The 20,309-nt window shown below is 30.0% G+C and overlaps 1 protein-coding gene across 2 annotated transcripts in view; it reads left to right on the plus strand.

Annotated features, from left to right (window-relative positions):
* The window catches only part of LOC117168509 (protein sprint), a 353,946-nt gene that overhangs the window by 122,442 nt on the left and 211,195 nt on the right, over window positions 1-20,309 (plus strand). Inside the window, exon 1 of one of the 2 annotated variants that reach the window (XM_033354237.1) lies at window positions 6,101-6,261. The exons of the other annotated variant lie outside the window; for it this stretch is intronic. Within the exon in view, the coding sequence (XP_033210128.1) occupies window positions 6,209-6,261 (53 nt within the window). The 5' untranslated portion in view covers window positions 6,101-6,208. Of the gene's footprint in view, window positions 1-6,100; window positions 6,262-20,309 lie in introns of those variants that run through there. 2 annotated transcript variants of the gene reach the window in all.

Below are 20,309 nucleotides of genomic sequence, written 5' to 3' on the forward strand. Positions count from 1 at the left end.
TTTTAATATGTTAAAATACATTACATAATTTTTTTGTGCAAACATATTCAATACCAGCTGCGTGCGACATGTTTGAATACGTGGGGTAAATAACACCCGTTTACCATTTACTTTGCTATTTACCCGTTGCCAGCTACGTAATAAAAAGTAGTTGTGCCAGTTAAGGGTTATTAATGTAATACTAATAAAAAGATGAATTACCAATCCAAAAGGAAGAAATATTCGAGCAAACAACATTAAACTTCAATCAAAAACAGTTGCATTTTTTTTAATGACAATAATGAATATACTACTGAAATAGTTAAATTTTAAATTAAAAATTTATTTGGAATCAGAAAACAAAAACGAATGTTAAATCAAAGAGATTAGTTTTCAACAAAACGATTTGAATTTTTAGCCGAAAGGATGACTTTCTAACAAAATTGTTGAATTTTTAACCAAATAATAAAATTTATAACTGAAAAAGTAATCGCCAGCTGCAAGCAATTGCAAAAAAATGAAAAATTTGAAATACCCTGAAGTTTTTTAATTCCAATAATATTTATGGAATATTATAAAATATCTTTATATCTTTCAAATCTTTTTCAAATCCATTTAAATCTTTTAAACCCCTAAAAACTCTTGAAATATTTTTAAATACTCTAAAAATATTTAAAATCCTATAGAAGCTATTTAAATTACTCAAATCAGTCAAAATCCCGTAAGTTCCTTCAAATCTGTTGAAATCCTCGAAAAATCTTAAAATTAAAAAAAATGTCCTTTGAAAGTATCTGAAAATGTTTTTAAATATCATTAGATTCATGGACTATAGCAACAAACTTAAGAATGTATTAATTTTTTGTTTATTATTATTAATTTTTTAAATTATTTGATAGTGATAATACGTGTGTGTTTTAAAATATCCTGCAGTCGTAAAACGGTACAAGTACCATTAATATATATCTGGTCCTTTTATAAATTTACTTTCATAAATTAAGGAACATCGTTATTTAAGTTTATATATAAAAAGAACCATTTCTACACAGTTGAGTATTTATATGAAGATAATTTGTACGTTTATTTGTGTTTCAGGTGCGTATGGCTCATACCGTGGATTATTTTCTATGTTAAAATAGAACTTGCTGATCGTATGGGTATGTAAAAGATGGTATTGAACAATTTCAAGTCCTTTAAATCGACATTTTTTAATTTGCACTGAGTTTTTTCAGTGAAATTCAGATGAATGTTTAAATAAGAGTAAGGAAAATTGATTTGATTATTTGATGGTGATAATTAACATATTCAAGAATATCCCTTAATCATTATTTTTTTAAAGCTTCCCAAATTAAACATTAATTAAATGCCTGAAGACTTGTGAGCATTAGTAATTTACTTGTCCTTATTTATAAAGTTACACTTTCGGAATTAAAATAAAAGTTATTTAATTTTACACCTAAATATATTCCTTTTTACACATTTATTTATTATTTATAAGGACTTTACAAGCATTATATGTATAATACTTTGAAGAGGTGTAGCTTAGAATTCTATGAAAAATGCGATACTTAATACATCAATTGCTCTGTAATAGAAAAAATCATACCCGCAAAAATGATAGACATACCTGGAAAAACCCTGGAATAGTCAGGAATTTTTTGCATGATGTAAGTAGACACCTGGATTCAAAATCGAAAACACGAGTGATAAGAATTTTCAGTCTAAATCAAAACGGAATATCGAGTTAAATGAAAAGTCATTCATCCGCACGGATGATCATGGGACGAGGGGATCCTCGTCGAGGGTCCCGGACAGAATCCCGGACTGGAAGAAATTCGCTTTTCGTTGCGGTTCATGGCACTCCTTTCATATTTCCCTTCGAGTGCTTTAGCGCTTAAAAAATCGACCCTATTCGACGAACACGAGTTCTACAGATTTCAATTACTCGGCATTTTATAAACGTCCATCATCTCTATCTGTCACTTTTGTTTTCAGAGCGATTTCTAATACCAATCTTGGCTGGTACAACACTTTTTACATCAGGGTAAACGATCTTCTCCAAATACTTTTTAGAAAAACCTCCTGTTTTGCATAAGCAAAAGTAACAATCAGTATCATAATCGTTGGGCTCACGCCAAACAGGTGATTAAATAACAGCCTGTGTCTTGGTACTTTCATCTTCCTAATTTGACAAATTTAATCCACAAGCATGACAAATTGAGGTTGGTACCCACGGTTTATTCAAATTTTTCATTGAAGTCCTATAAAAGTTGAAGTATGACATTTTTATCGAATCATTAATTGATCGACGGTGTTTCTCTGTTTCATACTTTCCACAAACGTGACAAAACGTATTAACTTTCTTAGCGCAAGGAGTTCTTGAACTCATTTTATTCTTATAATGAACAGTAACGTGGAAATTCTAAAACTCACTATGTACAAAAATCACGATCGACACGAAATGTAACCGCTAGACAGATTTCAAATACAAAGAGAATTTTATTACCCACGCATCCGACCGTTAGTCTGCCACTCAAACATGATCTCTAACACGGAAAGATTTGTAGCAAAAAACAAATTTCATCACCTACGCATAACACGTCATAAAAGCGTCGCCAGCTCAGTGAGCCAGCTAGGGATCGAAGTCTGACTGCGCCGTAGAACGGCGCGCACATACAGCGAATGTGAACATTAGAATGCACACAGAGTGCGCAGTAGAATTCCGCGCAGTCCGTCTTCTTTTGTTTTGTCAATGTGCGAAGTTTGGTTCTAAACGACTGCACGCTTTTTTGTTGGTATTTTGTGCGGGATCCTTTGTTCTTTTTTAAAGCCCAAAACTGTGACCGCCATATTGGATCTTCTAGGGGTTATAACAAAAAACTGACAGCGGCAATAGAAAGGGCATCCTCGAAAACCCCTAAGATAATATTTTGAAGAAAAAATATCGTACCGTCATCAATGGAGAATGCTTTGTATAAATCTGAACACCTCAGCGTTAATGGGTTAAAACGCTAAAATAAAAAATTTCAAATTACAATATTTTGGTGAAAAATAAAGATATCCTAATAAATCCAAGTAGGTTTGACAGGGGAAGATTAGTACTTTCAAATTCCATATTATCTTTTGTGGTAGACATTTTTCTAGTTCGGTTACATAACCTCAAAAACAGCTAAAAACGCGTTTTTTGCACTTTTAGGTTAGGATATCTTGAAAATCTGAAGTACAGGAGCAATTTTGAGCTCGGAATGCGGATTTAGCACATCAAAATCCTTTGGAAATGTTAGGTCTGGTCTCTGGCTTTAAAATTTGTCGGCCAGTGTAATTGTAAAAAATACCATATAGAAAAAATAGTCAAAGTAGACGCTGTACTTCTACAGAAACGTATTTCGTATCCTATTAAGACGTTTTTTAAGTATCTCCAACTTCCCTCTCCAATACGTTCCCTTCCCTTAATCCCCACCCTTCAACTTTCGCTTTCCCTCCCTTCCTTAACTTCTTCCTCTTCTACTTCCTGCCCTCTTCCCTTCCCCAGCTAACACAACCTTCCCCCACTTCCTTCGGCAGTCCTCACTTAATCTCTTCTAATCATCCGCACTACGTCATCCCTAACTTCCCCCACCCCATATTTCCCTTAACTTCCCCTCTCCGGCATTTTTCAGCACTTCCCCTCCCCTTATTACCCATCGCTACCCGTACTCTCTGACCTCATATTTCACTTCCGTTACTGCTGCGCCCCCTAATTTCCCCTTAACACACCACCGTTATTTCGTCTCACTTCTTCTAGTTCCCCTCCCCATACTTATCCTACTTCACCATCGCCTCATTTCCTCTCGCTTTCTCAATCTCTCACCTCGTCTCACTTTTCCTTCTATATCCCTAACTTTCCCTATTTGCTTTCCCTAATTTCCGTCCTCAACCACCCCTCTCATTTTCGCTGCTACCCCTCCCCTCATTTCCACTCACTTCGCCTACTTCCACTCTCATCACTTCCCTACCCACATTTCTCTACTTTTACATCCCTCATTTTTCTTCCGTGGAAAAAGTGCCCGGGACTACAAAACCCTGAAAATTGAAATGATTCGAGAGACTACTTTCCTTTAGGGGCCATTAACAAACTACATTACAAAATTTTGTAGTATTTTTGACTCATCTGTGCACAGAAAAAATGAAATGTAATCTTTACAGCAATTTCAGAGTAATCTTTACCTGCAACAAAACTTAAGTTCACGTGTTCTTTAGTGGTGCCAAAAGAGATAAATTTTTAACTCAATAGTTAAAATTTCAACAGAAAAAGAAAATCCTTTCGAAAAAATTTGAATTTTTGACAAAAAAGTTAAGTTTTCAAGCCAAAAAGTTGTTTCTTTTAAAAAGTCGTTGACTTGTAAACGCATACAGATGAATTTTTAAGAAGAAATTTAATTTTCAATGAAGAAAAGTGAATTTTCGAAGTAAAAGATCAACTTAAAAAAAAAACAGGAAATTCTACCAAATAGTTGAATATTCAAATCAAGAAGAAAAATGTCTACAACACAGTTGATTTTTAAACTAAAATGATGCATCTTAACGAAAAAAAAGAATATTTTACAAAGTAGTTCAAGTTTGAATCAAGTAGCGAATTTCTCAACCAAGAAAATATGAATTCTTAACCAAATATGTAAGAGTTGATATTTAGAAAAAATTCGATTTGAAATCAAAAGCATTTGAACTCAATCAAAAAGACGAAATTTCAAGCAAAGAGTTGCTGGTTAATTAAAAAATTATAAATTTTTATTCAAGCTCTTGAATTTTCAAACAGAAAAGATAAATGTTTAGTTCAAAATATTAGTTATAAAAAACATTTTAATACTTAAATTTAAAGTTGCAAAAATTAATCATCAACAAAAGAAAAATAAATTTTTGGAAAAATAGTTAAATTTTGAACAAGAGACCAGTCTTTAATGCAAAATTCATTTCTAAAAAGAAGTCAAACTTTCAACTGATCAGTTTACTTTTTGAATAAAAAGGATATGGTTTAAACAAAATAATGGAAGTAGTGAGAATATAAGGATAAGTAGATGATTGTAACTAGATAAAATTGAGGTGATGGGCAATGGGGAGTTAGACTGGTAAGGGGTAGGGGTATGTTTTTTATTAGTAGAGGAGTGTAAATATAGGAAGTGGGGTGGGTACTAGGCGAAATAATGAAATGAGAGGTAGAGGAAGTGACAGCAGAGATATTGGGGATGTGAGCATAAGTAAACGAGTGAAAGTAAAGGAATGGACGTGAGAGGAGGGATTTTATGAAAAGTAATGAAAAGTGTGAAGAGGCGAAATAGGGAAACTGAGGAAATGGCGAGTAGACTGAAGTAAGGGGTTAAGAGACAGGGGAAATGAGTGAAGGAGTAGTAGGGACGTGAAAGTGAGTAAAAAGATTTAAGCATGGGTGATAGTATGAATAGAAGACTGTGAGTAAGGGTTAGTGAAATGAGGGTGGAGTAAGTGGGGAAGGTATGCTTCGAAGATGTAGTAGTAGGAATATGAGTGCGAATAGAATAGTGTAAGTAAGGTTTAGTAAAGTGAGCGTTGAGTAAGTGCATAGGTATGCTAGGACGGAGTAGTGGAGGTGTCAGTGTAAATAGAAGAGTGCAAGTTAGGGTTAGAGAAATTAGGGTTCAGTAATTGGAGAAAGTATGATGTGGAGAGGAAGTAGGAGGAGGATAACTGATCTTGAACTCCCCCCCCCCCCCCCCGACAAACAGCACAACTATACATGAGGTATATATGTATGGCTCCTAACGTTGTTTATACACGGCGCCTTATAGATGTTAATTTTTTTAATCGATTGATCACAGTCAATGAGATAGCTGATTAGAAGTCAATGTCCGTCTCGAAGGGGTGTGTCTGGTCGGTTATGTCTTTACACGAGACCCTTTTGGCTTAACTCCAGCTAAAGTTCAGGCTTTCATTTACTCTCTTTAGCTCCCACGTCGACTTTGCCACTCTCTGTCACTCTCTTTCCCTCATATTTTATCTCGTACACTCTCCTTTTCTCCCACTCCCATTTGCAAATTTTATTCTATTTTCTGCCTTTGTCTAATGTTAGCACCGGCAGTACGACGAGCAACTCGAGTGCACTGTACCCGCGTGGCATTGTGAGATGCAAATCGTTAAATCTTATTTACTGTGTATCCGTTCGTTCGTTTTTACATTTGAATTTCCTTCTATATCTGTGTATGTTTAAACCTACGCGATAATGCTCGTCTTCTGCAACGTCATCGTCAAACTCATAGACACTAAAAGGAAGAGGTAAGGTAATCCCGAGTGAAAAAGAGCCGATAGAATCCCAATAGGATTCCAAATTCGAATTTTTTGTAAAATGTAAGAATATGTTCAAAAGCCACGTCACGGTATTTTGAACACTTTTTCCGAACCTCCCCTTCTTCGTTAGAGATCATCACATCCCACTTTGAAGTCACAACTTTTTCATCGATTTCATTTGATAAACATCTAAAATTAAACATAAAAATTACAAGATAATAATTCATGCTATAAAAATATTTTAACAAACTTTATAGTCTAAAATTCTCTCAAAACAGGGAAATACTGTGATTTATTACAAAAATAGGGCAACAAAATCTTTTAAATAAAACGACTGTCTAGGTACCATATCGAATTCAATATGAAAAGCTTAAGATTTCAAGTTTCTGTTTTCAACAAATTAGCAGGGTTTTCAAGAAAAAAAGAGTTTCTACCAATAACGATGAATTTTCAATCCAAACAAACCAAAAATGGAATAGGTAAATTTTCAGATAAAAGAATTAATTTTTTTCAAAATTGCAAAATTTGCAAACAACTACCTTTCAACAACAAAAAATAGTTTTTTACCAAATGTTATTATAATAATAGTAAATAGTTTAATTTTATACTAAATTGTTGAATTATAAAGCCAAAAATATGAATTTTCAACAAACGCGTTAATTTCCAACTAAAATGGTAAATTTTTATAAAAAAACAAAGAATTTTCACAAAGTAACTCAACTTTCGTAAATCCTGATATATCAAACCTTTACATATCATTCTGTCTATAAACTTTAGATCAAAATGATCTACTTTTGCAAATCAAAATTTTATTTGTACACAACTTTATTTATATCTGTGGAGTGGCAGTTTTAAACTTTTCCTTGCGAATGATTTGTTGCGAATCCCACTTCTGAAAGATTTAAAATTTCATAGGATCAACAGGGAACGTATTCAATAATTTTAAATATCAGGGTAAGAGGAAAATTAAAATTTTAGTATATCAGTTGAATTTTCATCTAAAAAAGATCAATTATAAACCAAAAATGCAAGAATTTAATTGTTAGCTCAAAAAAATTTTTTTAACCAAAGAGATGTATTTTCAACTAAAATATTTAACATTTCAACAAGGCCATGAACTTCACACTGGAATTATGAATCTTCAAAAAAAGAATTAATTTTTAAAAAAGGACTTAAAGTTTCAATGAAAAATTAAAATTTTGTACCAAAAAAGACGGATTTCCAACAAATTACATGAATTTTCCACTAAAACCGATAAATTTCCAACAAAAAATGAAATAGTTAAATGTTCAGATAAAAAAAAATTTCAACCAAAGATATGAATTTTCAACTATAATTATGCATCTTAAAAAACATGTATTTTATTCTAAGGAGTATAACTTTAACCATCTAGTTAAATTTTTTACCAAAACGTTGAATTTTCAACCACGAAGATTAATTTTCCATCAAACAGATGAATTTTCAGTAAATTACCTGAGCTTATGATCAAATAGGTGAATTTTCAACCAAAAGCTATCAATTTTCAACTAGAAATGTAATAAGTAAATTTTAAGTTTAAACAATTAATCCCAGACCATAGAGGTGAATCTTCAACTAAAATTATTAATATTCAACAGAAAAATAAATTTTCAACTAAAGAAGTGAACTTTCAACTGCTTGGTTGAACTTTTCAACCAAAAAAGTGCATTTTTAACGAAAAAGAGATGAATTTTCGAACCAAAAACACGAATTTTGAACCAAATTATTAAATTTTCATGGCAAAAAATGTGTCTTTTTGATCAACTATTTAAATTTTCAACCTAGGAATATGGATTTTTAACAAAATCTTCATTTTTAGCTGGATAATGGAATTTTTACCTAAGAATAACTAAACTTGAACAAAAATAGTAGGATTTTCAGCTAACGAAATGTGTTTTCAGTTAAAATTATGCATCTCGAACTGCCATAGTTAAGTTTAAAGAGAAGGAATTTTAAACTCTGGAAACAATGATTTATAAAATTTGCAATTTCAGGGTGGGTCAAAAAATTTAATTTCCCTATATTAGACCATAAACCTCTATTTCTCTGGATATTCTTGTATACGAGTAAAATCAACGCGATTAGCATGAAGTTCATTCGCATGGTGCGCGGTAAAACACTAATGGACAAAGTGAGTAATGAGTAAATTCATTCGAAAGCTCAGTTTTCATATTTCTATTAGCATATATAATGGCGTGCTTGCACTCACTGTGCTATACAGTAGAGAGACCTGGACTTACCAAGAAAATAATAGGAGTAAAATTAACGCGATTAGCATGAAATTATTGCTCACAGTATGTGGTAAAACGCTAATGGACAAAGTAAGTAATGAGATAATCCTCAAAGAATGTGGTGTAGAGGAAACACTGTCTAGCAAGTGTGAAATAAATTCATTGTGATTGGTTGGGCATGTTAAGAGAATGAAGGATGAACGACTAAGAAAACAAGTGCATCGGGGTAAAGTAAATGGTAAAGTGTGGCGACAAATAGTTTATGAGAAATGCATGATGAAGGGTGTCAGTGGAGTGAATAACGCCTGAAACGAAACACCTTGAATACTAATGGACCCGAATAGAGAGTTTTACATGGTGACTATGTAAAGCTGTTCGACTAGGGTGATTGCAAGAGAGATTGACCAGGACCTGGGTCGGATCCGTCAACATTTACAAAAAAAAATGTTCACTCAGTCGGTTGTACATTAATTTTCTAAAAAGGTTTTTTGCTTCTCCTGCAAAAACCCAATATAATGCCAAATGTAAAAATTGAGAAACGAATGTATAGAAATTTTATCAGTGACTATTTCTGCATTTAAACTCGTAAACTTTAAGAAAAGTTGGTACTTTAGTGTTTTTTCTCATACTCGGCACTTTATTCCTTATTTTAATGTTATCCCAATGGACTTTTTTCTACTCGGACTCGTACAATTTCCTACACAACTGTGCGAAAGTTGTACACGATTTTTCTGGGTATTCAGCCGAGTAAAATTTTTCTCTCTATTGATTTGTTCATTTTGCTCGTTCCCCATTTCACTTCCCTTCTCAGAAAGCTTTCAGTGGCTCAAAGAAAAAGTCTGAGGCGACTTCTAGTGAAACTAAATTGCAACTATGTCCACATTGAACTGGCTGTCTCTGATCATAACTGAAATCGTAACCGATCATAAACGAAAGGGTATTTCTAGCAGACTTCACCTAAGTATTTATATGCGTTTATACACTCTGCACACGCATTAGTGCCATAATTCATATTCAGAGGCTCTCGTGTCTATTCAAAAGCAGAATGATGTAGCGCAACTTACACGAAAGGTTATAAATAACTTCTTAGAACCTCCATCCTTGAGTGCCAGTCATACTTTATTCAATTTTTTATAACAATCCTTTTCAAATTCATATCAGCATTCACTAAAATGTATTTCCTAACACGTGATAAAATAAGTGGTCCTCTCCTCGACAGGTGCCCAGTCATCGAAAAGACTTAGAAATATTTTCAAGATGTACGAGAATATTCTTAGGTATTTTTCACCACATAACAAATTTTTATAAGGAAATCTTATCACAGTGACTATAAAGTAGGTGAACACTAAGGTGGCACAAAAAAAATGTTATCACCACCCTATTATCTGTTTTTAGGTGAATATATTTTTTTTATAGTTGACCAAAAACCAAACTTTCGAGAACAGCAAGAAGGTCTATCGCCTTATTTATCTATTCATTAAATACAAAATAGAATATTTTTTTTCAAAAATAGAACACTATTTGTAATAAAGAAAAGTTTAAAACTTACACAAGAAAAACTTTTTAACAATGTTTTTTACAACTAAATTCTTCTTACTATGGCTTCTTACTTATTAAAAACAATGATTAAAATTGAATAAATAATGGGTTATTTTTCGGCGAAAATATTTTCTACAACTTGGATGTATCAAATTTTAAATGTTAATTCGTAAATAGCTGAAATAGGTCATTCAAACAATTTTTTAAAAAAGGAAACATGTTTCAATAAAGAAAATATGTATGACGATTATTTAGTTATCCTTAAAATTGGAAACAGTAGAGTTTTTGGAAATATTTTTCTCGAAAAAATAAGCTATGAATGATTAAAATTTTAAAAAAACGTAAATTGGTAAAAAACATGTCGTAAAAAAGTCAAATTCCAAAAACTAGTGTCTAACTTATTATTTGTAATAAGTTTTAAACTTTATTCGCAAAAATAATGCTTTCTTCTCCATTAGACATGGATCATAACAGACTTTGAATTCTTAAGATCATCAAAAACACAAAAAGAAAATCCAACTATATCTGGTCTAAAGTTTATACTTGTTTATTAAAAATCTAACTATTTTATTTAAAAGTCGTTCTTTTTGGTTGAAGGTTCAACTATTTTAGTTGAAAATTCGTCTGTTTAGCTATAAAATTCATTTTTTATGATGGAAAGGTCACATTTTTTGTTAAAAATTCATATTTCTTGGTTGAAAATAAACTTTTATGTTAACAATTCAACTGTCTGCTTAAAGTTCATCTGTCTGACTTTAAAATTCTACTTTTTGGTTACAAATTTAACTTTTTTCTTGTAAATTAAACTCTTTTGATTAAAATTGCAACTATCAGGTTTTAAATGCATCTGTTTGATGCAAAGTTATTTCTTTTTATTTTCGTCTTTATTGCTTGATAATTATCTTTCTTGTTGAAATCTAACTTTTTCTTGATGATAATTAAAATTCCTCCTAAGAAATTCTTGTTTGTCACTTGAAAATTCAACTATTTGATTGAAAACTCTACTATTTTGTTATAAATTCATCTATTTTATTTAAAATGGCTTTAAAATTTAGCTATTTGGTTAAAACTTCTACACTTCTGTTGCAAATTCATCTCTTTTGGTAGAAGCTTTGATCTTTTTTGCTCCAACTGTTGGATTAAAAATTGAACTATTTATTTATTATTATATATAATTATATAATTCATTCATTTATATCATATAATAATATTAATAACAATATAATAAAATTATCATATTTATTAATTATATTTAGTTTGTTCAATTAAAGCTCGCCGCATTTATATTTTGTCGTTTTGAATGTGTCATTGTTATGAAAAATATTAGAATAGTCATGCCAAATTTTGGAACGACACACTTCGTTTTTTTAAGCCTTGAGAATTAATCCTATTAAGATAAGAAGGTTTTGATTATATAACTTATTCATTATTAAACGATTGATTTAAACAATTTGAATATAGGTTTTTTAAGCTGTAATTTAAGAAGTTTAGAATTCAGAAGAGTTCAATTTTGGCTGCTTTCTTTTGCAGATCGGTTTGATTACTTAAAAAAAAAAACCTTCAACCTTACCAAATTGAATTTTCTGTTTTTAATAACCGGGAAAAATTTGTGCAAACCGGTAAAAATCGGGAAATGACAGGGAATTTTTTTCGACGATAAAAGTGGCCTCCTCGATAATCCTATTTATTTACATAAGAAAGAAGCTTTATTCATAATCAGTATTCTATTCTATAACCTTTACTTAAACTAATCGTATAGACTAACTTTATCTACATAGCAATTGATATTCTTTGTAACTCATAAAATAAAAATATCTCTAATCGTGAATTGAATAGGACAAAAATTCCTCCTTGGAATTGATGTCATTTAACTTCCGTCACGATCTGTAATCAGTATGCAGTAGAAAACATAATGCTAAGAAAGGTGCTGCAGAAGTATGAAATTCCTTCCCTAGTTCTATAGTCCATTAATTCCTCATTCTTTCAACACAAAATACATTAAGAAGAGAATGTACATTTACACCATTTACAAAACACCTTCTCCCACACCAAAAGCTTTTGCATCCAGAATCGATTTTCAGCTTACAATGAGAGTGTTGCCAGAGGAACAATTTTCTCTCTCACTTTTTTCATCGTTGCTTCTCCTATCTCTTTTTCTCTAAAGCCTCATGCTCTTTCTTTGCTCTTATTTTTCCCTTTTCCCCAACCCATTTCATCATCGTGCAGAATATGATGTGTGCGTTTCCGCATCTTTGTCAGAATTCACAATAGGAGCAATAGGGCCATGCTTTGCCATAGTGCCTGAGATTTCTTAGATTAGGTCAGAGGATTTTAATTTTTGTTTACAAGAAAGATTTGATTTAATGAACCTAAAAATACTTAAGATTTGGTTTCGAAAATTGTGCAATTTGGGCTATAACTTTTTAAATTTAAACTTTAAAAAACAACTGAAGTATTTTTTTATTTATATTTACAACAAAAATAGAACGAAAAAACACTGTTGACCACGTTTGAGCACGTTTATAAGGGGCCATCCATAAACTACATGACTGATTTTTGGCTATTTTTGGCTCTCATCTTCCCTTCGTTGATGAATATAGTTCGGTGTAACCCCCCCCCCCCCTTAAGGCAACCACCCCTTAGCTCAAAGTTCTTTGAAAACAGGAGAAATAGGGTAATTTTAACGAAAATAGGGGAATATTAAGGGAACATATTCTTTTAAATAAAATTAATGTATACACCATATTTAAATCAAAATGAAACATTTATATATCTCAGATTTTAAGTTGAAATATATTGCATTTTAAACAAAATATAGTATTTTGAATAAAACAGATTTCTGCAAAAAAAAAAGAATTTTAAACGCAAAAAGACGCATTTCGAACAGCAAATTTATTTCTAACCAAAAAGTTGCTTTAACAACCCAATTAATAAAATTTTAAACAAAAAGAATGAATATGCAACAAAATAATTAAGTTTTTAACTGAATAGTTTAACTTTTAACTCAAAAAGAATATTTTGTTCGAAAGCTTTTGAATTTTGAACAAAATAGTCGATTTTTGAACCTAAAGATATAACCTTTTAATCTATAAAGACGAATTTTCAAGCAAAATTAAGTATTAACACTCAAGGTACGGACAATAACAACGTTACGTTCCGTACGAACATGGGTTAACCTAACCCGACAAATTTGAGCGACTGTATATTGCGCTGTAATTCGACAATTAAAACAATTTTTCGTTAATCAATCGGAAATTTGCTCAGAAATGCGATGGTTTTATTATTTTATTTAACAAAGCTATATTTGGAAACATATACGATTTTCCAAAAATTGCATGAAACATTTTTTTTCAAAAGCTGGCCACTTAAAAAAATAAAATAGAATACAAAAATTGTATGAGTAGGTTTTGAAAACTAAAAAATTGTACTTTAAAATGGCTGCGTTGTTTTTTTATTTGCACAAAAAAAAATTTCAAACTACGGAAGTAAACGTTTTTTAGTATAGCGATAAAACATTATTCAATTATTTTATCATAAATGTCGGAAAAAGAAATATAACTTCACACTGTCTATAAACTATATATATATAATTTTTCCGCTCGGGTAAGATAAATAAACAACAGAAATTGCTTAAATTATTTTTATTGAATGCAATAAACTTCATAATATTACAAGTTATTTGCGCATTCGCAGCATATCTTAGTTACATGCATGGCCTTGTCACACATTAAAAAATTGCAAAATGTTTCATGGTCAAGAAAACTGGGACACAAATTGCAGCCTTTCTGTTAAGATGTTTCATTGTCAACAAATTCGTCTATGGTACGAAGAGCACAACAACTCACAGGAAATAACATGCACTCACAGGCGAGTTGTGCTAGTTTTCGTACGTGAAATCATTATATTCAATATAATATTATCAAAATTAATTTAAAATAATGTAATTATATAAACCAGTATACTCTAATGCAAAAAATTCTGGTAAAAAGACCATTTTTAATTTTCACAAATAACGAATTTTGTCATGTTTCCTAAGAACTGGGTCTACAATACCCGACATAAATTTCTCTAAACTTATAATTTTCACACCAAGCGCAGACTGAAACTCCGGATCGACGCTACAAAAGTTCGCACCTCAGAGACCCCCCCCCCCTAACCCTGTTACGGATCACCATCGTTCACTTCTTCCAAAGTGGCGCTATTTTGAAAATTCGCTCGGGTTGTGCTGACCCAGTCCGTACCCTGAGGGTTAACAGTGGAATTTTAAATCAAAAAGATCAATTTTATAGAAAACATTTGAATTTTCTACCAAAAAATAATTCTAGACTAGCTGAATTAAAAAGAAACGATTCCTCAAACTTCAACAATGATATTGAATGTTCAATCAAGAAAAATGGTTTTTAAACCAGGTAATTGAATTTTTAACTAAAAAATATTTTTTTGAACAAAACATAGTATCGCCAAAATTTTAAGTTTAAAAAGTTAAATAAAAAATATATTTTTTCAAGAAATTGAATTCAATATAAAGGAAGCGAATCTTGAACAACAAAATTAAATTTTAACATAACCGTTATAAAGAATGGAACTTTCAAGTAAAAAAAAGAAGAATTTTTAGAGAAGAAAATTGTTTTTCTAACATAAAGGATGAATCTCCAATCTAATATTACGAATTTTCAATCTAATAAGATTGACGAATTTTCCACAAAAAAGATTAAACTTAATATTCTTTAAACAGTGAAATTTCACACCAAAAAGGCCTATTTTTTAACAAAAAAGTTATTTTGAACAAAGAAGATTAATTTCCTACCAAAAGACGATTTTTAAACCATCTCAATTAAAAAAAAAAGAATCCTCAAGATTAAGCAATGATATTGAATTTTCAATCAAAAGAAGAATTTTTAACAAAATAGGTGAATCCTTTAATGAAAACATGGATTTAAAATAAACAAGATTACTGTTATAGTCAAAAAGAGGAATTTCTAATAAAATACATAGTGAAACTTTCATTTTAGAATGTTATATTAAAAAAAACGAATTTTCAAAAAGTTGAATTCAACCAAGCAAGAAGAATTTTTCACAAGATATGTGAATCCTCTACAAAAAAGATGAATTTTTTAAAAAATATCACCAGAAGGATTAATATTCCACCAAAAAGGAGGAATTTTCAACAAAATTTTTTTTTTAATTTTGAAGCCAAAAAGGCGAATTATTCACATCGCAGGTAAATTTTCTATCAGAAAATATCATTTTTGAACAAAGAAGGTAACTTTCTACCAGATATTAAAATTTTTATAAAAAAATAGTTTAATTTTTAGTCAAATAGTTGAGTTTTCTACAACCAGTACATTTTAAACTACATAGTTTAATTTCTTACGAAAATTTTGAATTTTCAATCCAAAAAGACGAGTTTTCTTCAATTAAGTTTAATTTTGAACCCGAAAATATGAATTTTCAATTAAAACATTCAAGATAAAAATCTCGGTCACTGAATCACATTCCCGGGCAATTGTCAGTTTCTTCCATTTTCCTTTCAGTACAATAAGATTTTCAAAATCTTTGGTATGAAAAGAATGTGAATAATCTTTTCGAAAAGCACGTTTTGAATGACGCATACATTTCCTTCATTATCATATAGATGTGAAGCGGAGAAATATATGGGGTTCCTTATTGAATTCATTCCCTTTAAATAATCTCCTGACGTTAAAAAAGTATTTTTTTGAAGAAATCAAAACTACGAGCTCATTTTATTTCCGGATTACAATATTCATCCTACAAAATTTCTGTAAACTAGAAAAAACGCTCACTACGTACGCGATTATTATCTTCTTAGTCTTACGCAAATATTAAATTGAAATATAAAATTGATATTCATATAAGATGGATGAAAATATATTTCCTATTTTCAAATTCAAATTGATCAAAGTTGTAAATTTTATTTTGGAAGTCTAGCGAGTTTTTTTTAAATCCCCGAATATCGTTGAAAAACAATAAGATACTATATTAAAGTTCAAATTTCGACAATATTTTTTTTAATTTGAATGATTTTTTATTAAAAATACTAATTTTCAGTGTAAAAAACTAACATAACATTTGTTTAGAATAGTAAGACTTCTTGTGAAATCTAATGTATCTTTGATTAAAAAAACCAATTTCCTGTAAGAAATGTTAACATGTAAAATATACATCGACTTCCGGTGTAATACGCGAGCATAATCTGAACTTATTAAAAGAAATTGTATTTTCCATGAAATAGAATAACTTTTCACTGCAAAAAACTAATTTCCAGCGTACAACGATAACGTAATCTAAAGTTGTTGAAGAATTGTGAATAGTCATTATGGAATATAATATTTTTTATTAAAAATACAAATTTCTAACGAAAAACAGTAAGATAATAAAAAAATTAATTCTACCAATCAAAATAAATTTTCAAATAAAAAAGAAGAATTTTCTACACCAAACAAAATTGTTCAGTGAAGAAAAAAAATGATAGGTGAATTATAATTATAATTTGAAAACTCAACGTTTTTTGTTCAAAATTCGTGTATCTGGTTAAAACTTGATATATTTGGTTGAAAATTCGTTAAAATTTCAAAAACTACATTTTTCGTTCAGAATTTCTGTCTTTTTTTTAATGAAAATTTAATTACTCGGTTGAAATTTGAACTCTTTTGTTAGAAACTAATTTTTTTGATTGAAGATTCATAATTTTGATCAAAAATTGTTGTCTTCAGTTGCAAAATGAATTATTTTGTTGAAAATTAACTTTTTCTTTGACTAAAAATTAATTTTTCCACTAAAAATTGAACTATTTCAGTTGAATATTCCATCAGTTTAGTTAAAAACTTATCTTTTTGGTTGAACATTAATTTTTTTCAACTGAAAATTTAACTATTTGATTTTTAGTTGACAATGTATATTTTTTAGATATAAATTCATGTAGTTTTTTACAAATTCGTTTTACTTCGTGACAATTAATTTTTTTGGTTAAAAATTCACCTTTTCGTAAAAATTCAACTGGTCCCGTTTATTATTCATTCATTTAGTTGAACATTCGTTTCGTTGTTGTTTGAAACTCCTTTTTTTCACTAAAAATTTCACTTTTTCAATTTTGTTTCAATATTCAACAATTTGCTAGAAAAGTGATGTTTTTTAGAAGCATATTCAACTATTTGTTTCAGAATTCATGTATTTGATTGAAAAATCGTTGTTTTTTAAAATAAAAAATTGATGCTTTTGATGAAATCTTTGGACAAAAACTAGAGAAATAATTAAGTATCTTCTTAGTAGTATGTAATTATTTAATTAAGCAAGAGTGCTAATGTATTTAAGAATATCTTGTAATATATTTTGCCGGAGCTTTCTCAATTAAACATATTAATTGAATCTCTAGAAATTAAGAAGAAAACATTTTTTATAATAAACTCGCGTATTATAAGAAAGCGTGCTATTAAACATTATTTTTGGAAAAATTTCAGATACGTGAAAAAGCTTGCAATTTTCAGGAAATTTTTTTCAGGATCTTGATTTGATATCCTGTTGTAAAGTTTATTTTAAAAATATGATTTTCTCACAAATTAAAAATTGAAATTTGTAGAAATTTACAAAACTAAAGTCCTTGGGAATACTATTCTAATTATGACAAAAGATTGACTTGATTGAATTTTAATTCATTAAGTATATTAAAAATCAATTCATAGGAATAAGAGGATGACATAAATTTACCGCATGTAAGAAATCTTAAAAGTTTAAAACTACTGAACAAAATAGGTAATAAAAATTATTGTAAACGATCATTAATTATCCGACATTATAATGGGTATGTCGGAGCTCGATATAATTTATAGAAAATAAAAGATGTTTTTATATATTTCTTAAAATTAACTAAGAAATCTGTTGGAAAATAAATTTTTGCTATAATCACAGCTAACTTTTGGATTACTTTAATTGAGTAATTTTATTTTCAATTGAAATAGTAACAAAAGAGTTTTTTTTAGATATCAGCTTGATTATAAATAAAAAGAATCTCTTTGGCCTTTCAAAATAATTATCAACCATTTTTGGGCTGAAAGTTTATAATTTTTCAAAGTATATATAAATAGACAATATTTTATCGCTAATATACTAAAATATTGAATTTTCATCTGAGTATAATGTATAAACTTTATACACGATATAGCGTTTTTTTTAAATTAGACCTTTTATATGGTTAAGCGAATATGCAATTCCTTTTTTAATAATGTATTAGTTTTTAAAACTTATGTTGACAAACTTTGGCTACTTGACTTCTATGCGATGTTTCTTAAACTGAAAAAATTATATTTTTATTTCCAATTGCTGGAGACCTCTGTTTCATTGATTATTATTATTCAAATAATATTTGGATAATCTTACATTTCTCGAAATCCAGAAGTTTTCAGATTTTTGAAAATCCAAAAAAAAAACCCGTCCATCAACTTTATGGACTTTTTCAAAAATCTAAAAAGATAGGATTTTATAATGATGGAAAGTACTGCCTGCAGTTAAAAACCATTGTTTAAAATGGACTCAGTCTAATTGCGATTTTATTGAGTCCATAAAAAGTATTTCTATAAAATTATTAGTGTCTCTCCCAGCACAATAAAAGGTGCTTCGAAAATCTCGGCTCTTAAACTGAATTACTAAAAATGGTCGTAAACAATCCACGCTAAAGTGGCACCCCAGCGTTTTTCATAATCGAGCAAGGGGCTGTTAGAGGAAATGCCTTTCGGATGGTAGAGGGGCAAAAGCGACATCGACAAGGGCGTCAAGGGGGATGGTAAGTTGTCTCTCTCGCGAAAGGCAACAATAGCAGGTCCCATTTTCGTCATTGTCCTGGCGTTATGAAGTGAAAAATGATAGATAGCGATTTTCTTAATGTTCTCTCGAAGGTAATGCAGAAGGTACAAAATCCTTCTTCCTATTTCGCGCCTTTTATTCATCCCCCTAATACCTTTCACACCCTCCTTCGATCGATTTTTATTATTATTTCTCCTTTTTTTATATAAATATATGAAATTCTGCGCGATCTTGCGAACCCGTACCGCGAAATAGATGGAGTGTAAGGCACTTTACAATATTTTCAGAAAACCTCTTACAATGGATAGGGAACAGAATTTACAGCTGAACCAATTATTTTGATCTTAGATCTGACAACAAACACCATTGAAGAGAAACATATTCCCATTTTTACCCTATTTGCCTTTTTCCTCTTCCCGTTTGAAAAATCTTTTCCATCTTTTTTATAACATTTTGATTAATTGTTTAAGAATCATAAACAGGAAAGCAAGGCATTAAAAAATAAGACGCTTCACAAGGCATACTTTGAATATTTTATAAACAGTCATTTATAATTATTCCCCTATGTTCGAAAGAACATAGAGGAATACATTCTTTTAAATAAAATGAGCGTAGCTACTGACATCAAGCGTTGATTATCGGGTTTCAAATTTCTAATATTTAAAGTTAAAAATATTGAATTTTCCAGGAAAGAGGTGAATTTTTTAATAAAATGATGAATCCTTATAAAACAAAAAATTATTTCGAACGAATTAGTTCGACTTTTAACCCTCTAGTTGAATTTTCAAGCAAAAAAGCTGAACTCCCAACAAAAAATTTAGTAGTTGATGTCGTTTAACTCTTAACTAAGTGGTTGAATTTTCAACCAAAAAAGATTCATTCTTAAAGAACAATGTCATAGATGATATTTGGAGAAGAAAAATATTTTTCTACAAAATAGTTGAATTTTCAGCCAGAAAATATGAACTTTCAATATAAAGTGCGTACTGAAAAGAATATACTAGAAACAAATTTAATGAGAATAACAAATCAAACAATTTTCAATTCTGTATATACGTTTTTTAATCTTTGATATTCTTGGATTTTTTTCTCATGAATTTTTATGGGCAAAAAGTGCTAAAGTGTTCAAAAGATTTTTCAAAGTCAGTTAAAAGAATTATTAATACAAAAATGATTAGATACACATATTTTTTTCCTATAATTGAACTACTGAACAGCTGTGTTCTTTAAAATTTGCTGAGACCACAAAATCGTTAAGATAGTTTAAAAATTGTTAAAATAATTTATTTTGACTATTAATGATTTGAACAAGTTGATAAGTTCGTATACCTTGGTAGCTTATTTACTAGGGACGGGAAGATAGATGAGGAATCAGATAGACGAATAAATGAAGGTAAGAAGGTTATTGGTAGAGCAGGTCCCCTTATCAGA

This window comes from Belonocnema kinseyi, chromosome 2 (assembly GCF_010883055.1).
Source record: "Belonocnema kinseyi isolate 2016_QV_RU_SX_M_011 chromosome 2, B_treatae_v1, whole genome shotgun sequence".
Lineage (NCBI taxonomy): Eukaryota > Metazoa > Arthropoda > Insecta > Hymenoptera > Cynipidae > Belonocnema > Belonocnema kinseyi.